Source organism: Oncorhynchus gorbuscha, linkage group LG01 (genome assembly GCF_021184085.1).
Source record: "Oncorhynchus gorbuscha isolate QuinsamMale2020 ecotype Even-year linkage group LG01, OgorEven_v1.0, whole genome shotgun sequence".
NCBI lineage: Eukaryota > Metazoa > Chordata > Actinopteri > Salmoniformes > Salmonidae > Oncorhynchus > Oncorhynchus gorbuscha.
This window is the reverse complement of record NC_060173.1, coordinates 50,809,666-50,825,576: the sequence shown is the minus strand read 5'-3', so window position 1 is coordinate 50,825,576 and position 15,911 is coordinate 50,809,666. Positions and strand designations below refer to the sequence as shown.

At 41.2% G+C, this 15,911-nt stretch overlaps 1 protein-coding gene across 3 annotated transcripts in view; it reads left to right on the top strand.

Moving 5' to 3' along the window:
* The window catches only part of LOC124039309 (harmonin-like), a 46,190-nt gene extending 31,532 nt beyond the window's left edge, over positions 1-14,658 (top strand). Inside the window, exons 15-21 of one of the 3 annotated variants that reach the window (XM_046355257.1) lie at positions 4,429-4,470; positions 6,276-6,329; positions 6,981-7,080; positions 7,588-7,697; positions 8,044-8,099; positions 9,816-9,940; positions 13,503-14,658. In XM_046355257.1, coding sequence (XP_046211213.1) covers positions 4,429-4,470; positions 6,276-6,329; positions 6,981-7,080; positions 7,588-7,697; positions 8,044-8,099; positions 9,816-9,909 — 456 coding nt within the window. In that variant the 3' untranslated portion in view covers positions 9,910-9,940; positions 13,503-14,658. Of the gene's footprint in view, positions 1-4,428; positions 4,471-6,275; positions 6,330-6,980; positions 7,081-7,587; positions 7,698-8,043; positions 8,100-9,815; positions 9,945-13,502 lie in introns of all 3 variants that reach the window. The other 2 variants (XM_046355266.1, XM_046355274.1) reach the window with 2 other exon arrangements.
* Positions 14,659-15,911: the final 1,253 nt, after the last annotated feature.

Below are 15,911 nucleotides of genomic sequence, written 5' to 3'. Positions count from 1 at the left end.
AAGTGCTATTTACATGTGATAAATGAATGGCAGTTGCTGCCTTTGCTATACTGTAGGGCTATTGTTGACCTTTTTGTTGGTGACACTTTGATATCTTGATAATATGCAGCTGTTTAAAGGGCAAATCCACAGATGAAACTAACAAACCGTCGCCCCACCTCTGTTTTGGCAAAAAGCTGAGGGATGGGCCTGGATGCAAGGACGGACTATCCATGATATCAAAATGACTGTTTTAACCATGTTTTGAGGCCATACGGTGTTTGTTTACATTTACAATGTTTACAAACATTTAGAGAAAAACATGCTTATATTTTTGGTTCTCATGGAGTGTAACACTTGAACTAAGCTTATGAGGCATTTATATTATTCAAGAATCAAAGGATATACAGTTGAAGTCGGAAGTTGACATACACCTTAGCCACATACATTTAAACTCAGTTTATCACAATTCCTGACATTAAATCCTCGTAAAAATTCCCTGTCTTAGGCCAGTTAGGATCACCACTTTATTTTAAGAATGTGACATGTTAGAATAATAGTAGGGAGAATGAATTATTTCAGCTTTGATTTATTTCATCACATTCCCAGTGGGTCAGACGTTCACCTACACTCAATTAGTATTTGGTAGCATTGCCTTTAAATTGTTTAACCTGGGTCAAATGTTTCGGTAGCCTTCCACAAGCTTCCCACAATAAGTTGTGTGAATTCTGGCCCATTCCTCCTGACAGAGCTGGTGTAACTGAGTCAGGTTTGTAGGCCTCCTTGCACGCACACACTTTTTCAGTTCTGCCCACAGATTTTCTATAGGATTGAGGTCAGGGCTTTGTGATGGCCACTCCAATACCTTGACTTTGTTGTCCCTAAGCAATTTTGTCACAGCTTTGGAAGTATAATTGGAGTCATTGTCCATTTGGAAGACCCATTTGCTTTAACTTCCTGACTGATGTCTTGTGATGTTGCATCAACATATCCACATTATCTTCACTCCTCATGATGCCATCTATTTTGTGAAGTGCACCAGTCCGTCATGCAGCAAAGCACCCCCACAACATGATGCTGCCACCCCCGTGCTTCACGGTTGGGATGGTGTTCTTCGGCTTACACGCATCCTCTTTTTTCCTCCAAACATAACGATGGCCGTTATGGCTAAACAGTTCTATTTTTGTTTCATCAGACTAGAGGGCATTTCTTCAAAAAGTATGAGCTTTGTCCCCATGTGCAGTTGCATACCGGAGTCTGGCTTTTTTATGGCAGTCTTGGAGCAGTGGCTTCTTCCTTGCGGAGTGGCCTTTCAGATTATGTCAATATATACTGTGGATATAGATACATTTGTACCTGTTTCCTCTAGAGGTTGACCGATTATGATTTTTCAATGCCGATACCAAACCGATTATTGGAGGACCCAAAAAAAAGCTGATACCGATTAATCAGTCGATAAAAAAAATACAAAAACATTTATTTGTAATAATGACAATTCCAACCATACTGAATGAACACTTATTTTAACTTAATATAATACATCAATACAATTTATTTAGCCTCAAATAAATAATGAAACATGTTCAATTTGGTTTAAATAATGCAAAAACAAAGTGTTAGAGAAGAAAGTAAAAGTGCAATATGTGCCATGTAAGAAAGCTAACGTTTAAGTTCCTTGCTCTTAACATGAGAACATATGAAAGCTGGTGGTTCCTTTTAACATGAGTCTTCAATATTCCCAGGTAAGAAGTTTTAGGTTGTAGTTATTATAGGAATTATAGGACTATTTCTCTCTATACCATTTGTATTTCATATACCTTTGACTATTGGATGTTCTTATAGGCACATTAGTATTGCCAGTGTAACAGTATAGCTTCCGTCCCTCACCTCACCCCTACCTGAGCTCGAACCAGGAACACATCGACAACAGCCACCCTCGAAGCAGCGTTACCCATGCAGAGCAAGGGGAATAACTACTCCAAATCTCAGAGTGAGTGACGATTGAAACGCTATTAGAGCGCACCCTGCTAACTAGCTAGCCATTTCACATCGGTTACACCATCCTAATCTCGGGAGTTGATGGGCTTGAAGTCATAACAGTGCAATGTTTGAAGCACAGCAAAGGGCTGCTGGCAAAACGCACGAAAGTGCTGTTTGAATGAATGCTTACGAGCCTGCTGGTGTCCACCATCGCTCAGTCAGACTGCTCTATCAAATCATAGACATAATTATAACATAATAACACACAGAAATACGAGCCGTAGGTCATTAATATGGTCGAATCCAGAAACTATCATCTCGAAAACAAGACGTTCATTCTTTCAGTGAAATACGGAACCGTTCCGTATTTTATGTAACGGGTGGCATCCATAAGTCTAAATATTCCTGTTACATTGCACAACCTTCAATGTTATGTCATAATTACGTAAAATTCTGGCAAATTAGGCAGCCCAAACTTTTGCATATGCACTGACTCTACGTGCAATGAACGCAAGAGAAGTGACACAATTTCACCTGGTTAATATTGCCTGCTAACCTGGATTTATTTTAGTTAAATATGCAGGTTTAAAAATATTTACTTCTGTCTATTCCTTTTAAGAAAGGCATTAATGTTTATGGTTAGGAACACATTGGAGCAAGGACAGTCCTTTTTTGCAAATACTCACCGAATCGATTATATGTAACACAGGACACGCTAGATAAACTAGTAATAATATCATACATGTGTAGTTAACTAGTGATTATGATTGATGGATTGTTTTTATAAGATAAGTTTAATGCTGACTAGCAACTTACCTTGCCTTTCTGCATTTGCGTAACAGGCAGACTCCTTGTGGAGTGCAATGAGAGGCATGTAGTTAGAGTGTTGGACTAGTTAACTGTAAGGTTGAAAGATTGAATCCCCGCGCTGACAAGGTAAAAATCTGTGGTTCTGCCACTGAACAAGGCACTTAACCCACTGTTCCTAGGCCGTCATTGAAAATAAGAATGTGTTCTTAACTGACTTGCCTAGTTAAAGAAAGATTAAATAAAGGTGTAAAAAAAACTTGGCCAAATCGGTGTCCAAAAATACAGATTTCCAATTGTTATGGAAACTTGAAATCGGCCCTAATTAATCGGCCATTCCGATTAATCGGACGACCTCTAGTTTCCTCCAGCGTCTTCACAAGGTCCTTTGCTGTTGTTCTGGGATTGGTTTGCACTTTTCGCACCAAAGTACGTTCATCTCTAGGAGACAGAATGCGTCTCCTTCCTGAGCGGTATGACGGCTGCGTGGTCCCATGGTGTTTATACTTGCATACTATTGTTTGTACAGATGAACGTGGTACCTTCAAGCGTTTGGATATTGCTCCCAAGGATGAACCAGACTTGTCAAGGTCTACAATTTTTTTTCTGAGGTCTTGGCTGATTTCTTTTGATTTTCGGAGAGGTGTCAAGCAAAGAGGCACTGAGTTTGAAGGCCTATTCCTGCTCTTTTCCAGCATTCCATCAAACCCATTTGGTGTGTCATCATAGTGGTCTCTGACTTGTGGTCAGACTCGCTCAGGTGGAACAAATTTAAACTTCCGCCTTTTTTCAATGTTGATTTGAATATCATTGAGAAAACAGAGGAGTGTCAAAGATTTTTCAAAAGTATCTGTAATCTGATTACAATATTTTTGCTGGTAATTTAACGGATTACAGTTACCGTTTTTCTGGTAACCCCTTACATGTAACGTTTTACGTTACTCCCCAACCCTGTAGGCGCACCAGGCTTCAGTGTGTCAAGAACTGTAACGCTGCTGGGTTTTTCACGCTCAACAGTTTCCTGTGTGTATCAAGAATGGTCCACCACCCAAACGACATCCAGCCAACTTGACACAACTGTGGGAAGCATCGGAGTCAACATGGGCCAGCATCCCTGTGGAACACTTTCGACACCTTGTAGAGTCCATGCCACGACGAACTGAGGCTGTTCTGGGGGAAAGGGGGGGGGTTCATCTTAATATTAAAGAGATGTTCCTAATGTTTTGTACACTCCGTGTGTATAGTTAGCCTTCTCTCTACAGTCGCATAGACCTTGTCATCACTTTATTTTTCAGAGCTGGAAAGACATGGAAAATGAGTCCACAGCCTTGGTTTTTGTTGTATTATAACATTCATCAATTTGAAATACCATTTAAAGACAGAAGTGGTTGTCAAAGGAAATCTAGCCCTTGTGCACTCACCACACTCGTTCTCTGTTAGAACCTAATTACATCATTACATGCCAACGTCATTTAGAAAAGTAATAAGCTACATTGCCATTGTGTAAGATGTCATATTACTGAGCAAGAAATCAGTTAAGAGACCAGGGTGATATAGGGCCTGCATTATAGGCCTATTGTTCAACCATGCTTCCTATTGGCACTGAACCTCAAATGCAGCATTGCCATGTTGAACTGTCTAATATGTTGTTTTGTCTTTCAGGGCTTTCAGAAATACGTGGAAGACTTTGATCCCCACTCCATGGTACTGTATGTCTGTCTATAGCTGCAAGACCTTTAGACGTACAGGATCATGTCATGTGTACAGGCGTGTGACATGTGCCAACGAAGATCTGTTAACCGTGACTATAAAGCCGTTTGTAAATGTCAGTCTCCATTGTGAGCCATCCCATAGTTGACCTTCTCGGTTCCGTGTGGCCATTGAGTCACTGTAACAGCCATTCTGTGTTATAGCCTTCCTGGAAACCTCAGTGGGACACCTCTAATGTTCTCATCTTTCTTGGAAATAGTCAATGCGCCTCAGGGAAATGGTTTTCTATAGCTAAAGCCATACATTGCCTTCGGAAAGTATTCAGACCCCTTGACTTTTTCTACATTTTGTTACGTTACAGCCATATTAAATTGATTAAATAGTTTTTTTTCTCTCTCCCTCAATCCACACACAATATCCTATAATGATGAAGCAAAAACAGGATTAGAAATGTTTGCAAATGTCTTACAAAAAGGACTGAAATAACACATTTACATAAGTATTCAGGCCATTTACTCAGTACTTTGTTGAAGCCCCTTTGGCAGCGATTACAGCATTTAGTCTTCTTGGGTATGACGCTACAAGCTTGGCACACCTGTATTTGGGGAGTTTCTCCCATTCTTCTCTGCAGATCAAGCTCTATCAGGTTGGATGGGGAGCATTGCTGCACAGCTATTTTCAGGTCTCTCCAGAGATGTTCAACCGGGTTCAAGTCCGCGCTCTGGCTGGGCCACTAAAGGACATTCAGAGACTTGTCCTGAGGCCACTCTTGCGTTGTCTTTGCTCTGTGCTTAGGGTAGTTGTCCTGTTGGAAGGTGAACCTTCGCCCCAGTCTGAGGTCCTGAGCGCTCTGGAGCAGGTTTTCATCAAGGATCTCTATACTTTGCTCTGTTCATTTTTGCCTCGATCCTGACTTGTCTCCCAGTCCCTACCCCTGAAAAACTTCCCCACAGCATGATGCTGCCACCATCATGCTTCACCATAGAGATGGTGCCAGGTTTTCTCCAGACGTGATGCCTGGCATTCAGGCAAAATAGTTCAATTTTGGTTTCATCAGACCAGAGAACGACAAACTCTAATTGGGCTGTCATGTGCCTTTTACTGAGGAGTGTTCCAAACTTCTTCCATTTAAGAATGATGGAGGCCACTGTGTTCTTGGGGACCTTGAATGCTGCATAAATGTTTGGATACCCTTCCCCAGATCTGTGCCTCGACATAAGCCTGTCTCGGAGCTCTACGGACAATTCCTTTGACCTCATGGCTTGGTTTTTGCTCTGACATGCACTGTGGGACCTGATATAGACAGGTGTATGCCTTTCCAAATCATGTCCAATCAATTGAATTTACCACAGGTGGACTCCAAGTTGTAGAAACATCTCAAGGATGATCAATGGAAACAGAATGCACCTGAGCTCAATTTCAAGTCTCATAGCAAAGGGTCTGAATACTTATGTAAAAAAGCTATTTCTGTTTTTTATTTTCAATATATTTGCTAAAATTTCAAAACTGTTTTTTTGGGGGCTTTGTCATTATGGGGTATTGTTATGGGGTATTATGGGGTATTATGGGGTGTGTAGATTGCCGAGGATTTTTATTTATTTAATCCATTTTAGAATAAGGCTCTAATGTAACAAAATGTGGAAAAAGTAAAGTGGTCTGTATACTTTCCAAAGGCACTGTATATAATAGAGATATAATGTATAGATTGTACAATCCATACATATCTATTCACTGTGATCCAGTGTTGTAATGTTATGTGTTTTGTTTTGACTCCATCCATCTCTGCTGGTTGTTAACAGTTCTCCTCGGAACAGATAGCTGGGCGAGACGTGAGACTACTGAGAATCAAAAAGGTAAGCAGAATTACCATCAGGATGAACTGTCCAGTTTTGACTATACTTTTCAGGTTATTATATTTTTATTTAAGGAAAGAAGGATCGAAACAAACTTACCTTTGGGGACAATGAAGTTAATTGACAAAACAAAAAGTTCATTCCTGCACTGCAGAATCATCTCTATTTCCTCAGACAGACAGACATACAGTAGGATGATGGTGATGATGATGATGATACATCTAAGGCTTTAAAGCTGCAATATGTAACTCTTTGGGTGACCAGACCAAATTCACATGGCAATGTGAGTTATAGATCTGTCATACTCATTGAAAGCAAGTCTAAGAAGCGGTACATCTGTTCTATGTGTGCTATTTCTATGCTTCCCGTTCACAAGTTTCATTTTCCATCTTTTACTTTCTTTTTTTGTACACCAGCTTCAAACAACTGAAAATACTATATTTTGGTTATGGAAAATATATTTCACAGTAGTTTAGATGGTACAATGATTCTCTACACTATACTTGTTTGTTTTGTCACATAAACTGAAATGAGGTGAACTATTAGAATTTTAGCAACCAGGAAATGGCGGAGCGATTTCTTTACCGTGCATTTTAAAATCATATGTAATGAATGCATAACATGTATTTCCATGTATCTCTCTTACCTCAGGTTGGACCACTTGATCTGGCTGTGGAGGGGGGAGTAGACTCCCCTCTGGGAAAGCTAGTGGTATCTGCCATTTATGATGGAGGCTCGGCAGACAAACATGGTGAGTTCATACGTGTCAACACTTGGATTGATTTAATTTAAAGGTTACAAACATCAATATCTTGTCTCAACCCTCTGTTGTCACCAATAGAAATTGAATGGCATGTTTTTGTTTCATATTTGACAGACAAACAGAATGTCAAAAGGTTTATTCCATCTCTCAGAATGATATTCAATGGTCTGATTCTGCTCTTATTAGTCTATGGCTGTGTTTACACAGGCAGCCAAGTTCTGTTATTTTGTCCAATTATGGGCAAAACAGTTGATTTGATTGGTCAAAAGACCAATTAGTGGAAAAATAATCCGAATTGGGTGGCCTGTGTAAATGCAGCCTTTATGTCCATGTGGAGCAATATTAGTAGAAAGGAATCCCAGGCTATTGAGTGGGATCTGTTTACTAAACGTAAGTTGAATCTACATAGGCAGCACTATTCACCCAGAGGTTGTTGTATGTAAAAACAAAATCATTTTTGTGATAATTTTTGTGTGTGTGCGTGTGCCTCCCCAGGTGGGATAGTGCCAGGAGATGAGGTGATGGCTGTGAATGGGAAGATCCTGACGGACTCCTCACTGACAGAAGGACAAAACTCTCTGACCCGTGCCTGGAACAGTGGAGGGGTATGATTTTAACTGTCTCTTTTACACTCTTAACAACAACAATGTCTAAAGATCAGAAATACTGGGGTGTGGGGGGTGGGGGGGGTCATATCCGAGGCTATCAGTTTGATCCTGTATTGTGGAATACTACCCCGGTTGTTTTGTGCTGACGGTAATTTGTCTTACACGTCAACAATCGGGACAGTTGGTTTTATAGTGAGGGGAGGGGGAGATTTATTTGGATCAATAGTTCCTCTGTGATATTCTTTTAACCCTGCAAATCCTATATGGAAGAGGGATAGACAGTTCATCATTATATGAGCCAAGCATCACTGATTGTTTTATTTATCTGAATGTGTGCCTTTAGGATTGGATTGACCTGGTGATAGCAGTGTCACCTCCAAAAGAGTATGAAGATGAGGTGTAAGTACATACTCTCCATCAACTCCACATGTGGTACAATCTCTGCAGTATGTGAATACACACAATGCGTAGCTTATAAATGCTCACAATGATTCAGTTGAAGGTAGATGCAGGGCGTAATGTTTCAATTGACTTGTTATTTACAGTGCATTCGGGAAGTATTCAAGACGCCTTGACTTTTTCATGTTAGTCTTATTTTTAAAATAATTACATTGTTTTTGTTCCCTCATCAATCTACCCTCAATACCTCAAAATGACAAAGCAATGTTTTTAGAAATGTTAGCAAATATATATATAAAAAAACTAAAACAGAAACATCACATTTACATAAGCATTCAGACCCTTTACTCAGTACTTTGTTGAAGCACCTTTGTCAGCGATTACAGCCTTCAGTCTTCTTGGGTATGACGCTACAAGCTTGGCACACCTGTATTCGGGGAGTTCCTCCCATTCTTCTATGCAGATCCTCTCAAGCTCTGTCAGGTTAGGTGGGGAGCGTCTCTCCAGAGATGTTCAATCAGGTTCAAGTCCGGGCTCTGGCTGGGCCACTCAAGGACATTCAGAGACTTGTCCCGAAGCCACTCCTGCATTGTCTTGGCTGTGTGCTTAAGGTCATTGTCCTGTTGGAAGGTGAACCTTCGCCCCAGTCTGAGGTCCTTAGCGCTCTGGAGCAAGGATCTATCTGTACTTTACTCTGTTCATCTTTCCCTCGATCCTGACTAGTCTCCCAGTCCCTACTACTGAAAAACATCCACACCGCATGATGCTGCCACCACCATGCTTCACCGTAGGGATGGTGCCAGTTTTCCTCCAGATGTGACGCTTGGCATTCAGACCAAAGAGTTCAATCTTGAAGTCATTTAGGTGCCATTTGGCAAACTCCAAGCGGGCTGTCATGTGCCTTTTACTGAGGAGTGGCTTCCGTCTGCCCACTCTACCATAAAGGCCTGATTGGTGGAGTGCTGCAGAGATGGTTGTCCTTCTGGAAGGTTCTCCAATCTCCACAGAGGAACTCCAGAGCTCTTTCAGAGTGACCATCGGGTTCTTAGTCACCTCTCTGACCAAGGCCTTTCTCTCTCAATTTCTGTTTGGCCGGGCAGCCAGCTCTAGGAAGAGTCTTGGTGGTTCCAAACTTCTTCCATTTAAGATTGATGGAGGCCACTGTGTTCTTGGGGACCTTCAATACTGCATAATTGTTTTGGTACCCTTCCCCAGATCCGTGCCACGACAGGTGTGTGCCTTTCCAAATCATGTCCAATCAATTGAATTTACCACAAGTGGACTCCAATCAAGTTGTAGAAACATCTCAAGAATGATTAACTGAAACAGGATGCACCTCAGCTCAATTTCGAGTCTCATAGCAAAGGGTCTGAATAATTATATAAATAAGGGATTTATGTTTTGTATTTTTCATAAATTTGATTAAAAATTTTAACCTGTTTTTTGCTTTGTTATTATGGGGTTGTGTATAGATTGATGAGGACAGTTTTTTATTTGATCCATTTTAGAATAAGGCTGTAACGTAACAATGTGGAAAAGGGGACAGGTGGTCTGAATACTTTCCGAATCCACTGTATGTGTTGACTGTGATGTGACTATAGCTAAATGGCCTCTCATGTAGTCAAAGTAGTGTGTGATGTGTATGTCTGTTAGACTGTCTATCTGTCGATGTTCATGTCTGTGTGTCTGTCGGTGTGTGTGTGTGTGTGTGTTCAGCCCGAAGTCAACATCAGTCAGTCCTACTGTGAACAGAAAGGTGTTTGAAGGCAGTGCATCAGTGTACAGACAAGGCTACCGGCTCCAGTTTTAGCCCTAACCTCTCACCCTGCACACCCCCATCTGTGGGTAAAAACCCTACCCCCACGCACCCCTACCTTGTGCCCCTGCCAGAGGGGATGTTTGGCATGACTGTTTGGCCCCAGGGGGAGGTGGACTGTGTGTGCTTGTGCAGTATGCATCTAATTCATGTGACAGTCTCTCTGTCAATCAGAAACGACGACACACCACCATCAGTAGTAAACAGTATGTACGTTTTATGCCTCTCATTTTAGACACTTGCTGTCACAATGAATGGCAGTGTCTGTCTTCTAGAACAATAGACACACCGCACATACAGTGCATTTCTGAGGCTCCGGCCTGTCCTAAGAGGTCACATCCATAATCAGCGTGACCGAGGTAGTGACATAGCCTTCTGCCAGCCTTCAGCAGTTGTTCTGATTGATGTTAGTCAAAGGGACTGTAACATGTTTGGACCTATACTGGGAGATTACTATAGCAGCGATCCCCAAACTGTTTTGGTGCTGTGGCCCACCACAAGCTTAGGTATTCTACCTATGTACCCACCACCACGTTATCACCTACCTAGTTGAAACAAATGTTTCACAATTCATGGCCCAAATACACTGAACAAGCATATAAACGCAACCTTCAACAATCTCAAAGATTTGACTGAGTTCAAGTTCATATAAGGGAATATGTCAACTATAAGTCAACTAAAATAAATATATTAGGCCCTAATCTATGGATTTCACATGACTGGGAATACAGATATGCATCTGTTGGTCACAGATATCTTAATAAAAAGTAGGGGCGTGGATCAAAAAAACAGTCCGTATCTGGTGTGACCACCATTTGTCTCATGCAGCGCGACACATCTCCTTTGCATAGAGTTGATCAGGCTGTTGATTGTGGCCTGTGGAATGTTGTCCCACTCCTCTTAAATGGCTATGCGAAGTTGCTGGATATTGGCGGGAACTGGAACACGCTGTTGTACACATTGATCCAGAGCATCCCAAACATGCTCAATGCTCAATGTCTGGTTGGTCTGCAGGCCATTGAAGAGCTGGGACATTTTTAGTTTCCAGGAAATGTGTACAGATCCTTGCAACATGGGGGCCGTGCATTATCATGCTGAAACAATATGAGGTGATGGCGGTGGGTGAATGGCACGACAATGTGCCTCAGGATCTTGTCACGGTATCTCTGTGCATTAAAATTGTCATCGATATAATGCAATTGTGTATGTAGCTTATACCTGCCCATACCATAACCCAACCGCCACCATGGGGCACTCTGTTCACAACGTTGACATCAGCAAACCGCCCGCCCACATGTCTGCCATCTGCCCAGTACAGTTGAAACCGGGATTCATCCGTGAAGAGGACACTTCTCCAACGTTTCAGTGGCCATCGAAGGTGAGCATTTGCCCACTGAAGTCGATAACAAGGCCAAACTGCAATCAGGTCAAGACCCTGGTAAGGACGACGAGCACTCAGAATAAATTCCCTGAGACGGTTTCTGACAGTTTGTGCATAAATTATTTGGTTGTGCAAACCCAGTTTCATCAGCAGTCCGGAGGTCCTGGGCTGGTGTGGTTACACGTGGTCTGTGGTTGTGAGGCCAGTTGGACGTACTGCCAAATTCTCTTAAACGATGTTGGAGGCAGTTTATGGTAGAGAAATGAACATAAGATTATCTGGCAACAGCTCTGGTGGACATTCCTGCAGTCTGCATGCCAATTGCATGCCCCATTAGAACTTGAGACATCTGTGGCATTGTGTTGTGTGACAAAACTGCACATTTTAGAGTGGCCTTTTTATTGTCCCCAGCACAAGGTGCATCTTTGAAATGATCATGCTGTTTAATCATCATCTTGATATAGCACACCTGTCCTGTGGATGGATTAGCTTGGCAAAGGATAAATGCTCACTAACAGGAATGTAAACTAATTTGTGCACAACATCTTAGAGAAATATTTTTTTTTGTGTATATGGAACATTTCTGGGATCTTTTATTTCAGTTCATGAAACATGGGACAAACACTTTACATGTTGCGTTTATATTGTTGTTCAGTAGAGAATCCAATGGGACCATCCAGTGGGTTCAATCAGTCAATTTGGGGTTACACAGCCATAGGGTCTCTCCAAACATCTGCATGTGTGTTATTTCTAACTTGCTTGTTTAGTTTAGTTTATTAGGATCCCCATTAGCTAGTGCACATGCAGCAGCTACTCTTCCTGGGATCCACATAAAACACATGACAGAGTACAGAACAGTTACAGACAAGAACAACAATAGATATTATTACGTTCATATTAAAATGAAAAGTAATATACTGTCATGGCACCAAGCAACAAAAACATGTATATTTACTCACTACCCAGCTAGCAATGAGGAATCGGCCCAGGAGCGGCCCTCTTCCGGGTGGCCGGAACTGTTTGAATCGACACCCGAGGACTCGGCCCGGAATCAAAATGACTGACTGCCCAGATTCGACCCAAGTACATCGGGCTGTTTCTGTCTACCGGAATTCAGCCAACATTGCCTGCATCTTACCAGAATCCCTCCAGAAGCGGACTGATGCAATTTAAATAAATGTATACAAAATTACCCGATTTAGAAATGTTTAATATTACTATTATACATTTTATACGTACAAATTTTACCCATCCACAAAAAAAATTGTGTCGGAGGAAACCTTATATACACCTGGTGACCGTGTCAGCGTGCATGCGCCTGGCCCGGCACAGGAGTCGCTACAGCGCGATGGGACAAGGAAAGCCTTGTCCCATCCTTGTCCCAACCTTCCCCGGGCGGTGCTGGGCCAATTGTACGTCGCCTCATGGGTCTCCCGGTCATGGCTGGCACGGGTCTCGAACCAGCATCTGTAGCAACGCAGTTTGTACTTTGATGCCGTGCCTTAGACCGCTGAGCCACTCAGGAGGCTCCATCCACAAAGTTTTTAATGCTTATCAATTGCCTCGCACAAAGTATCAAAATACTGAAATACTACACAGGACTCTATAGAATTTAATTGAAACACACATATTGAAATGTTAATTGTTTCTTTTGATCACAGAAACAATTAGAAAATATGGAAAAATAAATAATGAAATGTTAATTACATAAAGCTGCCTGTGTAATCATCTGCCAGAGAGTAGCCCCAATCGGCCCGAGCCCCAAGTAATACATTTGGGCCAGATAACTCACACCGGAATCGGCCCGAGCACAATGCCCGTATCCTAGCCATAAGTCATGCAGACTCGTGGCCGAGTCTGACTCTCAGCCAGAATTGGCCCAGATCCACTGTGCTAGCTGGGTACTCATATATTCATATTCTTAAATACCGTATAGTTAAATTAGATCTTTAGAAAGAGGAGAGGTGCTGGGAAACATTGTATTTTTATCTGTTTTTTAAACTAAACTTGCTTTTTGCCTGAGTAAGCTCTGGTGGCAGAGCATTCCATGATGACATTGGTTACATAACTACATTGGTATACATAACTGATTAACGCATTCAATCAGTTTTGGGTTGAGGTAGCGGGACTTATGACCTAAGATACATTCTAAGGCTCCTCAACTGATGATATCCAGGTCATTCGACCTGTTTCTTTCTTTCTGTAGGACGTTCTTCTGAGAGTCACCTGACCACCTGCCTGCCAAACAAGCCATACCCACCAACCAGGAACCATCGTTCTCATTTCCTCTAAGTTTCTGTATATGTATGTAGTATACAGTATGTTAGCATGGGTATCCAAACACAGCTGGTACTGTAGTGAAATGTTAGCTATAGCTGAAAAGACTGGTACCCGGACTATATATTTAGAGAGTTGAGACAACTTTTGCAATTTCAAATATGGTTTTAATTCTAGACATTCAGTTCCATTGCATTATTTAAATATTCCTCGTGTAATGTTAAAGTAACGGTCCAGTGTTTCCAGATTTCTATGAAATATGACCTATAATTACTTACAATATGAGTGAAATAGTTTTCCTTCCAAAAAGTGGTAATGTTAAAAAAACTGCTTTTCTGTGTTGGAATAGTGTGGGCGTACCCCAACAGGTACCCCAACAGGTACCCCAACCTGTCATTCAAAATATTAACGTGAGTAGAGGGCTGATTGGCCAGCTCATTCTCCTCAGGAGGATGACCTCATACTTTATGAGGAAATAGCAAGCATTTTAGAAACTGTCTGTTTGAGATACAAGTTTGTGTTTTTTCTCCAATTTATGCTTTGGCCACGTACAAGTACAGGATGAGTCAACAACATTATTTGGGTATGAGTAAACAGAATATGAACTTTAAAAAGTGAGATGTTCACTGGACTCTAATGGGTCGCTAACATGGTTGCCATATCATTTTGATTTGTCATGTAAATGCATCCTAATGCAGAAATCTCAATGTCCCAACTAATTACATAGCTATGTTCCCCATTCTTCTCATTCTAGTACACTACAGCATAGGAACACAGTTGTGAAAAACTGAAATCTGATGCTGAGAGGCATCGGTGTCAACAAGTTTTGATCCTCTGAGTTTAGTTAAATGCTAAGTGTATCTTAATGAGCTTCTAGTATGCCATAAGCCCCCTGGTTATAGGTGAAATTACACTCCTAAATCTCCAATGAAAGGTGTTTGAGCTTATCTGTATTCAGTTAGAGTATGTAATTAGCAGCAGGAGCAGCCCTGCAGGCAGGCAGGCAAGCACACTGTGATGTAATCAATGTCCCTATTTGAAATCAATGCTCTCTCAGAATCAATAAAGGTATGTGCTTACTTTGACTGATCAGATTGTCTGGATTCACGATTTGGGCAGTTTATATAAAGCTGGAATTCTAATGCGTTAGTTCTCTCTCTCTCTCTCTCTAATAGTAGCATTATTTACATTGAATGAAACACTAGGCAGGTTTCCATTGACCCAGGTTGATTCGTCAAAAGCATTAATCATGTTTCCATCCACAGTTTTTATGTGAGTAAAGTCATACCGTATAAAAAATAATCACAACATCTGTAATGGAAACAGGAGGTTTGAACAATTGAATAAATGCAGACAGATAATTTGTTTGTTCGACGTGGTGGGATCTTTTTGTGTCTGTAAAATTAATTGGCGTGAACTTACGGTGGAAACGCCTTTATGCGCAAATATTGATATAATAACCATCATCTAGAAGTGAACTCGGAGTCACACAATAACATGGTGTGTGGTCCTCCCACTACGAATCGTGAAACCATGCAGTTTATTAGGCTACAAATGAAATAAGTTATGATGAACTTCACAGGGTGGTGAAAGTGCACGGAATGAGCTTGATGCTCCTTCCCAATACATGTTTAGAGTCTTATTCTGGTGACATGACGCTGTTGGCTGGAATGCACATGCCAATAACAAAGTAGGCATTTTTGCTTTTCAACTCAACAGCTTTTCGGACAAAACTATTGGTAGAATTGAAAAAATGCGATGGGAACACATTGAACATTATATTTGTATTCGGTAGATGAAAACTTTAATAGAAAAAGTACATTTGTGCGTTCCAAATCATCACACACTGATTTTAACCGCAACAAAGTTTGGTGGGGAAATTAACATATGTTCTTTATGCAGATTTTAGAATATTTGCATGAAAATCTGTCGCCAAACCTAGCTTACTGTCGCAAACAAAACCTTCACGACGTGTAATGGAAAGGACAGATATAGGAGACATTTTCTAAAGATCGAGAAAATTGTAACCCTTTGATAGGGGAGGAACTTTCTTCTGTTTAACTGGGTTTTTCCAATAAATGATGATTACCGAATAATTTCGAAGGTACGTAATGTCATTGCGTAACTATGAAGCTCCACTCCACATTTAATTCTAAATGTCTACTGCTTAACTACAACAAATAAAAAATAAACTTTCTTTGCAGGGCAAGGACTGTCCTGACTTTCAAGAATACCTCAATTGCTTGGCCTTGCTTTCCTGGTTGGCTGGAAAGTTTCACCATCCAATAACTTCAGATCTACAGGAGAACAAGTTTCCCTGTAGCACGGACAGTGGTGA